Raw genomic sequence first — 14160 nt, forward strand, 5'->3', positions numbered from 1 at the left:
AAAAAAAAAAAAAAAAAAAAAAAAAAAAAAAAAGGGACAGAAAGCCAACCCTCTGTACCAAAGTTCTAAGGTGACTGAAGAACCAAAATACTAGTGAACTTACTAACAATGTAAGCTTCTCTCCCATTGCTTAAAACTTAGCATTCCAGCTGTATCAACTCTCCTAAATCCTTATTCAGCACTGAAACATTTTGAAAAGCATTTCTTGGCATCTTGCCCTTCAGCACAAGAAAATTTGCATTTTTACAGCATTTCTGCCTGTCAGCACTAYAACATTTTAATGGGTTTTGCAGCTGTGAGGAGAATTGAGAGATGGTCAGCGGATTCTTATGGCAGACTGCTGAGAGACAAGTGCCTGAGGGTGCTGAGGCAGGAGAAACCAGCTGACCTGAMCAGTCTTCACACTTCATAGAAAATTCAAACAGCACCTTTCACTTCCAATGAGCATACCAAAACAAAGACCCTTCCTGGTCCATGGCTACCGTATAGCAAGGAAAGTAAAAATCCTTTTTTTATTTTGCTTGATCTTAAGGGAGTAAGCAGCTTTCTCTAAGACCTTGCTAAAGAACTGAAGTATAACTAATTGCAACTTCAACTCCCATAAGCTGCACCTGGGGTTTATGTCACAGATAGTATTAATATGTGAGGTTTAAGTACAGATCATAGTAACTGCAAGCAAGAGCAAAACCAGAGAACCACAGGGTCCCAAGTTTCTCCTGGGGGGTGGGGACAGCAGTGTGGCCGACTTAAAGGAGCYTCTTCAAAGGGCATTATTTAAATGTGTGAGTAAGGGGCAGAGTGAGAGGTAGCAGCAGCTGGCAGAGGAGCACTGCAACACCAGAGGCTGCCATTTCACAGGGCAGTCACCCAGCATCCGGATGCCCAGTTCCAAAGGTGAGAATTAAGGGTGAGTCAAGTTCAGGAATCCAAGTCCAAGTAAGGGGTTAAACACACTTTCCTGTGCTAGAAGTAGAATAGCACTCCTTCTCCACAGTGTCTCTCGATTAAACACTAAACCTTCATATTTTCCCTCTAAAGACACCCCTTGGCCAACCCAAGAAGAGTCTGCCTTAGTTTCAGTCAGTACACCTTATTAAAGTCTACTAATTGTTGTCACAAAAAAAAAAAAACACCTCAGGAGCAGAAGAACTGATATATTTTGATTTCAAGTCTAATAAAACTGGCAGCACATAAGCATATTCACTGGGTTATCACGCAGTCTTCTAATAATTACACCAAAACTAATTAGCCAAACTCTTTTCTTAACCTAATACTTAAAACTGTGAATTCGTTTGGTATTTGCAGCACTGTGACCAACACAGATTTATCCCCCAGACACTCTCTGTCTCCAAATATAGACTCGAGATAGCTCATCTAGGCAGGGAACACACGTGTGTGGGAGGCAGTCTGAAAATGTTTAAAGGAATGGAGTTTTTGCCACTTCCTAAACCACTGGGGGATAGGGAAAGACCACAAAGAGGCCTGTAATGAAAAGCCCAAGTGATGGGCAAGCACAATCTCACAAAGCCAAACCCAAATGACAAGGTAGAGAAAGAGAGAAGGAAAACAAGTTACAGATGTCTGTCAAGGGGAAGGAAAATAAATTTTAAAAATCTGTAAAAGCAAGAAAGCAAAGAGGAAACATCTTTATTGCATAACAAAATTTAATCAATGTGTAAGCSAAGAGAAAATGAAGTACACATGAGCAGTGTTATGAACTACTTCAAGTCAGAGTTGGTAGATAAAGTATTAACAATTTAACACACCACCATTCATTATTCAAAACATCGACATTCACATGAAAGTTCTTGAAACCTGGCTTGCTTCTCAGATCTGATGTTAATGARAGGAATGGCATTCCCTGCACTGAGGCCTGCTGGTATCTTGCCACAGTGCCTCTGTCATTTTCCTACCATCAAGGTGTTACATCACTCAGCGCTTAAAAAAAAAAATGAACACCTCACCTTTGTAAAGAGCAGATCTGTTGCTCACATTATCACATTGTAGACAGCTAGGTGCTACATTGAAGGGTAAACTACAAAAAGATGAGGCTCCTGAGGATCTGAGGTGAATTGAAATTAAGAAAGGTAAGGTACATTTTGCAAAACTTCTATAAAAAAAAAAAGAAACAGTGACCCAATTCTGTTGAATTTAGAGTAAGAAATTTATCTGCCATTGCTGTTTATTATCAAGAATGCCATATATACTTTCCACCAAGAGGCACTACATCATTTAGTTTTCTTTGTTCCCTACCATACTGTAATTGAAGATCTCCAGGATATGCTTATCAAAAAACCCACACAACTGCATTGTCTACATCTTTCAAAAGTTCATGCCTAATCTCTAGACASGAAAGGACAAGGACACCATCAGAAGATGAACTTTTTTAAACCCCAATTTTATTACCAAATGCACTATTTTACCTGTCCCACTTTCTCCTTCGTTTTGAGAAAGGACCAACCAATTCTGATTTCATTTAATCACTTTTTGCCCATTAGATTTCTGATCCCTTACCAGGAATATGGAAAGATTAGGCTAGTTTTTATTTCTGTTCACCTAAATATCATCATGGCAATTTGATTCCACAGTTCTAATACATTCTCAATTTATACACACAAAAAAAAACCCCTACTACTGATTTTGTTTTCTCAACATCTTATTTATTTATACATTGTCAATTCTGAGGTGATGCTTTCAAGATTCATTATCTATAAACGGTGTTAGAAAAAGTTTTCCAAATGCAATAATGCACAGCATTTTGCCCCATGTGCAATGCCTGTTTCCAGCCCAGGCAGTGACTCCGAGCAATGCTCCTGAACAGGAGCTGGAGAAGCTCTGCCCCCAGCCCGGGGCACGCAGTTTCCCTCCTGACAGAGGTGAGGACAGCAGGAATGCCCTGCTGTCCCTCCTTAGGTGAGGCCATTCTTGCCCCTGTCACGCCTAAGGAAATGCGGTCGCACACTTCAGGGAATACCCTGTATATCCATCGGTCAGGAATCAGCAGCCGAGACTTCCCAACACAACAGGAAGCGCTCACTCGGCACCTCTTCAGCCACTGCAAAGAATCTCAGCCTCTTTCCTTTGTTTGTACCATGTTTAAGTATTGAGTAAATACCAGCAGCATGCCTTTCAAATTATGTAAAATTCAACAGCTGAGGTATTCAGTCAGTCCTGTACAAAGCCATGTAGCAGCCACACAAGCCCCTCATCAACTGTTACGTCTGTTTAGCTCTTTTGAGCAGCAACCCATTCACTGTTCACCCATCTGTAAAACACACTAAAATGTCCTAACATAACAACTTTAAAAAGCCTCTCAGAAGAACAACAAATATTGTATAAATAGTTCCCATCATGTACATTAATTAGTTAACTAGATGTTCTTATTTTATTTCTACATTCAGCTTGTGACTATGTTCACATTAAACCTTTTTATAAGGATTGAATATGGCAAATTATTACAGGGACAAACAGACCTTTTTTTTTTTTTTTAAATAACAAAATCTATGTTGTCTTTTTATTTCCTTCCATACAACCCCTGATCTTCTCATATGGACACTTTACAAGTGTAAAGTGCAACATTAATTTGGACTGAGTAATCACATATCAATAGACAACAAGTGGGAATATGATTGCTGCAATTTTTCTTTTGGCCCGTGAATCTTTCTAAAAGGCCTGATTATCTTGGTATGACTTGGAATGGATAAATGTGTTAGCTTATGATTGTAGAAACCAATCAAGAATCAAAATACTATTTTTCCTCATAAAGAAGCATGATTYTATGGTGTTAACAATAATTTAATGAAAATCTTCTAAGTAAGAGCTCTCTTAYCCAGAACAGAAATTAAATTATATTCTATGATGTTGGCATTTACACAGTCCAACAACACCCTAAACTTAATTAATGCCCTTCCTGCCCAGCAAGAACAAACAAAACTGCTTTGCAAAACAATGAAGGAAAATTGAAGGTAAAAACTTTAGTCAGCAACTACTTGAAATCAACACTGCAAATTCAGCAGATAGAGTCAAGGTAGGAACAGTAATAAAAATCCACAGATGAAAATAATAAAGTACTTAAAGTATCCATTCCCAAAGGACATTGCCAGCACTCAAATTACAGGGGCAACATTCTATGGAAATGTTCCAGAACACCTCAGGAGTACAAGGATAGGTTTAACTACTGTCAGATGGCTTTACACRGTATCTATTTGTATTTCCATTTCATTGTTGTTTGTTTAGTTCTGGTTGGTTTGTGGGGTTTGTTGGAATTTTTGTTTTGTTTTTTTTTTTTTAATGGTAATTAAGTTAGGTCCGTGTAGAATTGCATCTGATTAAAATTGCATCTTTAAAACTTGTTGCATCCAAGTWAAAATCTAGGGGGGATAAAAAAAGAGAACTGATGGGTACATTTCTAGCCAAGATGAAGAAAGCCAGGGGACTTCTTCCCCTAACAGACACAAACTAGGTAGCTTGATAAAGCAGTGTTTTAACATACCCTATAATTAAAAAAAAAAACCCAACCCCAAAAAAAAACCTTAAATGAACAAACACCTTTTTAGGTCTTAGTGGAAAGCACTAACTGAATTATTGGTATTTACCCTATAGAATACATTTTAATAGCAAGATCTTGGCTCCCAAAAAAGGCCTAGAAACATAAAACACCCCTCAAATATTACATTTCCCTCTGGGAATTCTAGAACGTGTACATAGTCAGAGCAGTACCTCTGACACAGAATCACTTGGCTGCCCATTTTAGTATTGGTGTAAATCTTCTCAAGAGCAAATGAAAAATTCACTGTTTTCTCCTCTCCAGTCAGTCCTGAAAAAATCTTTTCATGGGCAAACAGGTATGTCACCACGGAAAATAATCATTTGCCTGATGTCCCACAAAGGTTACATCTCTACTGCTTTCCCACATCATTCTCCAAGGCTGCTGTAGTGATGGACTGGCTCCAGTTTGGGCAGCCTGTCTTTGTCCAAAACTACAAGGTTTATAAGGGTATCTGTGAGGTGGCTCACGTGCATCTGTAAAATACATCAGATGGGGCAGCTCTTGGGGTTTGTCACCGTCCCCACCGTCCCAGTGGCACTGGCTGAGTCTTGGAGGAGACAGTTCTACTAATCCAGCACTTCAGCCTCCACTGCCCCAAATATGTCACCCCAAGTATTCTCGACGACATTTACTGAACCCTATTCTCCATCAGCATCTGCAATGAACTGTAAAAYACACACTGCCAAGCTGATATGAGTGACCCAAAACCGGCTGAAAAAAAGGGATAGAGTTTCTGACAGCATTCATACAACAACCACATCATGGTTACTTGTCTCATGCTGGTGACACATTCATTCTTTCTTTAAAGTCTTGTCACCAGTTATGAAGCTTACACATTTTGCTAAACTAATGGTAAAAGTGCATTTTTCTCCAGTAGAAGAGTTCTAAAAACATTATTATTCAAGCCCAGCTGACTTGAGCTACTTCATAAATGACAACAAAGAAAAATTTTAAAAAAATCACTTTTTTTTCCCAACAGTTTTTTTAAGAAATATTTTGATAGCTCAGTGAGAACCAATTATCTATGTACCTGCCAAACTGACAAAAGATACCAGATATCATCTGTTGTCATATGTGTGTAACATATTTATTCCAAGAGTTACAAGCAGATCTAGAAAAACAGTAAAAAGTCAAAGCCAATGCTTCCAATGTGCCATTAAATATCCATCAAAATTTTAGTCTGAGGCAAGATGAATCCTCCCCCTCATATCAGAAGGCATGCAAATCACTGGTGGCTCTTAGAAGAACCATTTCAACATTTATGTATGTATATATGTGAAGAGATCAGCTTTAAACCTACCAAATTATGATACTGCCAGTCATAAAAACTCCCTCTGAGCTGTATAATAAATATCAAATAATCTTATTTGGAAAGGACTGGTCATTAAATAGAGAATAAATGACAGATCTGGATCTGGCACATGCCAATGCTGGTATTTGGGCATTCTTTTTCTGATTTCTGGTCTGGCTTACCAGGTCCAACAGCTCTGCCCACAATTTAGGCTTCAGCAGGCAGCACACCTGCTTTTCCTCCAGCATGGCACTGCCCTGGCGCTGAGAAAGGCAGGCTCAGCCACGAACCCAGCAGGTCACAGAAATCATCGAGCATGATTCACTCGCGCTCCTGAGGAGTATCAAATCATGCTGGCCCAGAGGACACTCACAGTGCTGTCCTAAGACTGGACACAGAACTCAATACATCTAATGTAATCTGACAGGATAATAAGTATCTTTTTCATATACTGCTCTGAGGGAGGAGAAGCAATTAAAAATAAATGGTGTCACTGGAACAGGTGCATGCTAGGATCAGATGCAAAGTCAGCCCTGGCTGAATGAATAAGTCACCCTGAAGTGGAGCATGAATTCAGACAGATTCTACTRCAATTTTTAGCTACTTTTAATGCCTTTCCCGCAAGCAAAAAGAAGAACGATTTATCAGGGAGCTTTATTAAACTGAATGGCTATTCTCAAAGAATAAAAACCTCTGAGAGAATAAAGACCTCTCTGAAATGTCACAAATCGGTTTTCAAGACCATGAGAATGACCAGTACTTTAGRTTTGATAGCTCTGTTTAGTTTAGATACCCTTACAATCTGGTATAGAAAWTGACCTCAGAAATCTTTTGAGTTCTGCTCAGATGAAGTCATTTCAGTCTTCTGAACACGTAAAGTTGAAAAGAGGAATGAACAAATTGAGAATGGAGAAAGGGATAAAAAAAAAAAGAAAAAGAGAGAAAAGAAACAGATTTAATCACAGAGAAGCTCCAGTGAACTACACAGGAGGAAGGACACTGACACATGAATTGCTTTTTTATCCCACCTGCAYTACTTAGGAACCTTAAAGTAATTGGAATTTGATTTCTATTAGCTCGGGACATTTTCTCTGATGTCACAATATCTGACCTCATAAATTCTGAGTCATAAAAGGAGAAATAAACACACACTTAAAATTATAACTTCCAAGAACACAAAATATGCTAAACTCTACATTACATCCTAAACAATACTTAGCATGACAGGAGAAGTGGCTTTAAGAAGACCCTAAAGCCCACTGTCCTAAACCCCACAGAAAATCATTAGTTTTAATGGAACAAAGAGTAGGGAAAAGGGTGGGTTTGTATGTTTGACAAAATGAGGGGAAGCCCAGACCTATTTGATATGATRTAATTAACAATGAACTATCGACTGGGAGCAATGAAGACAGAACAAGATCTAACAGATCATGAGTTTTGTCACTCATTTTTTAATTTGTGAAGACACTCTTTATARCTGAAAGTTAATGCAAAACAAAAGAATTTTTTTTTTTTAAATTTTGTGCCAAAACAGAGGGAAAAAATGTGCTCTGTTCAGGTACCGAGGAACTGTATCAGTACAGGTACTGTGCTGTTAATACAGTATCTTTTCCATTGAAATAGATTTTGAAAATTGAAACATAAAAGGTAGGATAGGTAGAATTTCTTCTTGAGCAAATTTGCTGAATGAGTGATTTCCCTCCCTGGCTTGGGAGGGAAGCAGGAGGTAAATGAACTTGCARGAAGTACACCAGGTCTTTGCAGTGTCCAGCCAAGAAACTGCAATTGAAAGTGTATTCCCTCTTTAGATTCAAAAATTAAAATGACTGCAAATAGAGATCATCTGGAAAATTAGGTGGTTTTATAGCTCATTCTCTACATCATCCGGAACTAAGAGAAAAACAGTCACCACAGAAGTGTTAAGGTTGGAGAAGACCTTAAGATCACCAAGTTCAACCAGTAACTCAGCACCACCCTGCTCACCACTAAAACAGGCCCCTGAGTCCCATATCTATCTATGTCTTTTAGATACCTCCAGGGAYGATGATTCTACCACTTCCCTGGGTAACCTGTTTCAATGCTTGATAACCCTTTTGGTGAAGAATTCTTTTTCTAATATCCCACCTGAACCTCCCCATGGCACAACTTGAAGCCATTCCCTTTAATTCTGCCCTTGCATGTGGGGGAAGAGCCTGACCCCACCTGGCTACAGCCTTTTCCAGGTGGCTGAAGAGAGCAATTAGRTCACCCCAAGTCTCCTTTTCTCCAGGCTATATACCCTCAGCTCCCTCAGCCATTCCTCACAGGACTTGTGCTCCAGACCCTTCACCAGCTCTGTTGCCCTTTTCAGGACTCTCTCCAGCCCTTCAATGTCCTTCTTGCAATGAGGGGCCCAGAACTGGACACAGCACTCAAAGTGTGGCCTCACCAGTGCTGAGTACAGGAGGGACAATCCCTGCCCTGGTCCTGCTGGCCTCACTATTGCTGATCCAGGCCAGGATGCCATTGGCCTCCTTGGCCACCTTAGCACTGCTGCTGTCAACCAGCACCTCTAGCTCCTTTTCCACCAGGCAGCTTTCCAGMCACTCTGCCCCCAGCCTGTGGCATTGGAGGGGTTGTTGTGACCCAGGAGCAGGACCCAGCAGTTGGCCTTGGTGAACAATCCCTTTGGCCTCAGCCCACTGATCCAGCCTGCCCAGATTCCTCTGCAGAGCCTTCCTACCCTCCAGCAGATCAACACTCCTGCTCAACTTGGTGCTGTCTGCAAAATGACTGAGGGTAGACAATCCTCTAGTCCATCAAGTTGACAGACAGCATTTTGATGCCAAGTGGAATAGTTGTTTTGTAAATAGAAATCTTGAGTTGCTCTTTAACAGGCTTGTTTTCAAAATCTGAGCATCTTGTTCTGTTTAGACATTTAACTATTATGCTTATCATAGTTTGTTTATTAAATAGAAACCAGTCAGTATAAACCTTGCTATGTTCAGAGCCCACGCAGCACAGAGAAAATCTCCTCCACAATAAGCCAGGGGCAAAGCACTTCCAAGGTAAATGAATGTAAGCATGTGCTGCAGTATGCTTTTTTAATGGTGCTGCAAAACCCTACTTAGTGAAATAGCAGAGTAGTTGAAAGAAAGATTTATAAAGCAGCAGAAAAAAATCAATTGTGGGCCCTCTTTCACAACCAGAGAATAGTCATTTAATGAATCTGAAAGCAATGCATGCAACACACAATAATCGTTCAATATAAATAATTATTGTATACAACTAGATTTAATCTCTGAAACTGAGTGTTGCAGAGTTGAATTCTAAAGCTTTGCATGTCAACAGGAAGATTCAACTCCTCTCCAGGATACGAGCCCTTATCCAAAACAAACTAAACGATATCTAAAGAAAACACGAACACTGCTCAAGTATCATCACCTACTTGTTATAGGGCAGAATTGGCCAAAGCCTTCCTACAAAAAAGAAGTGAATTAAACAGGCTTTTCCACTTCTGTCACATAAAACAGCARACTCCTTCAACACAAATCCAAACACAAAAGAGCAAGTGCCTTCATTATATATTACTCTGAGAAGAAACGATCAAAACAGCATCACTGGAACAGAATGCAAGACAGAATCTGCCTTGAAAACACACACAAACAGAAAGCATGAAAATCCTTCCAGTTCTCATCAGAGAAAAAAGTTTATCATGACAACAGTTTTAGTTTYAGTTTTAGCTTGGGAAGCCCGGAAAGTAGCTACCATTGCTCCCATTTCCACCTTGTTCTGTAGTCCCTCTCAAGAAAAATCCACAGCCAGAGGTAGGAGCTATGCCAGCTGCTACAACTGCTTCAACAGATATTGGAAAAGCCAGTGAGACAAGGATAATTAARGGCATGTGTAAACCCTGTAGGAACCCTAGCATGACTATCAGCACCAACAAGCAGGAGAAGAGGTTCAAGTTGAGCCTTGAACAGCTCAAGTTAATGCTTATAAATCAAAATGAYCTTGGTTCAAATAGTTTGGATAGCAGAGACAATCTCTTAGTAATTGTAACCTCTTCTGTTTCCTACATTGCCAGTTTTAGAGTTTATCCGTGAATTCCAACAAAGTCAAGCAAGTATTAACTGACATTACATCAGAGGCTAGCCAAGATTTATTCACAATAGATCAGCCATTAAAATGTACTATTTTCAAATTACAATAATCTAATTTTATAGATTCAGTGTCTAATGGACCCACAGCAAGACAGGCAAAATTCCCAGACKGCTAAGCATATCCTCTTAACCAGYGTCATCCATCAGGGCTGCCTAACAACCTTAATGTGGATGTCTCAAGAGAATTATTTCCATCACATACCGAGCACAAACTGCAAAGTCTCAACTTTTCACAGTAATTGCTACTTTTTCTTATTCCTTAAATTTCAATCAGTTTTTATTCCTTTTAATAGGATGGGTMGGATCAATCCCTCCAGCTACCAGAGAATGTATGCAAAAAAGTGTGATTTTCCACTCTCTGACTTATTTTTGTTACAAAGCCCCCAAGAGAAATAAATACATTAATAAAGAGTAAGGTCATTTTGAGAACACATGCAGTATTTCCCACATAATAAGAGTTTAAGAAATGGTTTACAGAAAAGGATCCTCATGTTGAATTTACAGCAGCAGATCAGAAAGGCTGCATTTGTGTTCCTGAACAATCCAATTGCAACAACAAAGAAAGAAATAAGCTTTACTGGAAAAGTACCACTTGCAACATACCTCAAGAATTTCCTCTCTCAGGATACAAAAAGCTCTAGACTCTAAAAATGTCTTCCTCTTACATCCTCTTTCTCTCCCTTAAAAATTCTATCTTTTGATACAAGCCCCAAAAATTTCTAGCCAAAGAACTTTTCTAGACCATCATTCTATTTCAGGTGTATTCTCCTTGAAAATACAAACACAGAAATTAAATTTTCCAAAGAAAACAGCCATTAACAAACCATCAGCAAAGTTTTTCTCAAATCAACAGCATCCTTTCCCATCAACATTCTTAACTAATCCAATTGGTTCAAACCAAAAAAAMAATTCTAGGCTCATACATATAAATTTATATTTGACAAATATGTCATTTAAAAAAAACCTTTTACCATTCACTTATAACCTTCACTTATTACCATTCTGTCTCAGCACATCCTAAAAATGTAAGCACCTCTTCTTGAATGTCAGTGAAAGTAATCACACAGCAGAAGTGTAAGAATTCAATAACTTTTGTCTTACTTATCAAAAGTGCTTAGCCCAGGTACTAAATATATRCCATTGGCAGCAATGGATTTGTGACTYGGGTTAAGTCTGCAATGTATTTGACATGTAAAGGACCCCGGTTTCATCWTGTASAGMAGGATTCAATGTTAGCAGGTAGCAGCTGCCAGCACTTGGATGCTGTTATTAGAAATGCTTTAGGCAGTTCACACAYACAGCATTTGGTGCCTTTTGGTTCAGGCATYAGCAGYGAGATCACACACTCGAATCACTCCRTGAGAGGCACCTGAAAGCAGAGCTGGGGTCTGAGTCCACTTCCATCCCCGTAATTGCACAGCAGTTTATTGATTCTCATGCGTAAAGTCAGTGGGCTGGATTTAGTCCCAGGCTCCTCTGACACCAGGATGGACAAGACTGACATATGTGAACCAACAAAAAACACTGAGCAAAGACAAGGATTCTTTGGAAAGGTGGATTGCTGAAACCCATATGAAGAGACAGAAGGAATTGAACTCTCACATGGAAAAAAAAAAWATCCCCATTTTTCATAGTACGGAACATCATTTCTACTCTGATTTTTTCCCCTTGGAAAATACAAAGAAGGTGAAGCCCTGCCTTGGCCAGGCCTACACAGCTACCCACCACAAAATGGGAACCATCAGTTGATACAACTAAGAGGAAACATGGTGCAGTAGTTTCTGTGTGTGCTGAAGTTGTGTGCCAAGGAGCAGAAAGACTTTCCCCTCATCTGACCTAGTTCTGTCAAAGATTCACACATGGAGACAGTGGGTGTAGAGGTGACACACGCAGTTATCTTCAAAAAWTTTGGAAGGCAACATCTCACAGTGAAAGACATCTAAGACCCTGATGGGGAGAGCAAAGCTGGCTGAACTCCAGAAAACTCAGAGAAGATACCAGAGGGCTGCCCAGACCTGTAGGTGCACAATGAAGTGAACAAAATGAAACCTAAGAACAATTCTTGGAAAAAAATTGCCAGAAGGACAGTTGGTGTCAGGACAAAACCACCTGATGCTGCAAGTATATTCCATTTGAAAGGAGATACAGATTTAAAGAATCTTCTTKGTTTGTTTTTCTTTTCTTCTTCTTAAGCAGCATGCAAAACGTATTATAAAAACCTATCATAATTGAGAAAAACACAACCAAATTTTCTGGATTTTGAATTAGTGCTGTCTGCAGTGCAACAAGTGCAGCATAAAAAAGCACTGTCCCAATAGAGTTTTCACATAAAATCAACGAAGAATATCAGAAATTAGTGTCAAAGGCTCAAAGAAACATTTATCTTTCACTTAAATTATTCTAAACCACAAATGTTGATTATCTCCTACTCACAGGATACGCAGCCATTGTGCCGATTTTGCACAAACAGGGGAAAAGAATGCCCAGGAAGGCTGTGGAGTCCATACTTGGAGCTGTACGGAGCATGACTGTGCCCATGCCTGAGCACCCTAGTGTAGCGGACTGTTCTGAGCAGGGTCACAGGCTGGAGGATGCCCAGAGAATCCCTCCCACTCCAGCAATTCCATTATCARATTAGAATGGATTTCTGAGAAGCTTTTTAACAATGACTAGTTTTTTTCATGAATATATGCCATATATGGATCAGAGAGGGYGCTCTGTATAAAAGTTAGAATCTTGAAAAAAACCCAAACAGAACACAACTGGGAATGAACCCTACAAATGATTTTTAAATCAGCTTTATTGGTGGACAGAAGAGGACCTGGGACAATACAACCCAGCAAAAGCATTGGTCATCACTAAAGAACAGATTCATGGAGGAAGCTAACAGTGAGGAGCAGCAAAATGAGGCTCACAGTATGGAAATAGAAGGCCAAAAATATAATCACCTACTTAAACTAACAGGACCAAAAGTTAAAAGATAGACACAACCATAGCAGGTTTCTGAGGCAAACCTTAATCCAACACTGTGAACACTTGTTTTTCTCATCACGTCACTAATCTCCTTCMCTGTTCATAGGTAACCACTGTGTCTATAAGGGTAATGCATCAAACAGGAACATGGAAAAGTTCCCMCACACAGCAATCTTAGGTTAAAAGRGATCAGTGACCTTTCTGGAGAAAGAAAGAAGTGCTCTTGATGATAAAAAAACATGAAAGAATTGTGAACTATGTGATAGACCTCAGTACTCAATTACTGAAACTTAATGGGCTTTGACTCCAGATCTAACGCAACGGTCTTGCTCAAAGCATACCACCAAAAATACCCTCCAAAAGTAGGCTTTATTTTGTTAAACTAACCTCCCAAATCAGRAATTCAAAATGAGAAACCATTTCTTCCTGTTAGCTGCTCTTCCCAATCACACCACAGGACTATGGCAATTAATTCATGCCCTTATATAATACACATATGTTCCTTTCCACCCCAAAAGAGAAGTTTTGTTTGTTACCTCTTACCGACAGTTATTTTGACAGTTCTTTTCTGAGAGTCCATCCTCATCTTCTCCCATAATATCCACTGCCGAAAATATCAGTGCAACCAGAATTGCAAAGCAGCATACCAGTGCAAAGATCACAATGCATCTTTGCTGGGACTGAAAGAGATTAAGATTAAAAAAGTTTTAATGGCATGAGCACATTCTAGTCAACAACTCGAGACACTAAAACTTTTTACATAAGATCTAAATTTCTTTGAAGATCTTACTGCCATAGCTGTCAACATGAAACACACCTCAGGATGAAAACACTCTCAAAACTGTCCTTCATGTATCACCTTGAGATGTATTTTAAATCTCTCAGCCACTCTTAAATAATTCATGTCACAACTAATATTTATAATTTAAACTGCCTTCTGTTTGTACCACAAGGAAAGGATTATGCATTAAAATAATGAGTCCTACATTAACTACGTATTTTCTGATTGCACCTCACAGGTAAAGTACAGACTTGGGATGGCACTCACAAGTTGTGTTGTGCTTGGCTGAAATAAAACATGTCATTGCAAGAAGAATGAAGAGCAAAGTCTTTTTATTGCTACAAAAAGTACCTGACATTGTCACTGTGATTGCCACAGCCACTCAGACACTTTGGCAAGTCCTTGCCCCACATAATTTACAATA

The 14160-nt window shown here is 39.3% G+C and overlaps 1 protein-coding gene across 1 annotated transcript in view; it reads right to left on the minus strand.

Moving 5' to 3' along the window:
• The window catches only part of PLD5 (phospholipase D family member 5), a 134866-nt gene that overhangs the window by 82428 nt on the left and 38278 nt on the right, over positions 1-14160 (minus strand). The window contains exon 2 of the mRNA XM_057389698.1: positions 13499-13635. Within this exon, the coding sequence (XP_057245681.1) occupies positions 13499-13635 (137 nt within the window). The remainder of the gene's footprint in view (positions 1-13498; positions 13636-14160) is intronic.

Source organism: Malurus melanocephalus, unplaced genomic scaffold, assembly GCF_030028575.1.
Source record: "Malurus melanocephalus ecotype Western Australia unplaced genomic scaffold, MMel_1.1 scaffold_19, whole genome shotgun sequence".
In the NCBI taxonomy this organism is placed as follows: Eukaryota; Metazoa; Chordata; class Aves; order Passeriformes; family Maluridae; genus Malurus; species Malurus melanocephalus.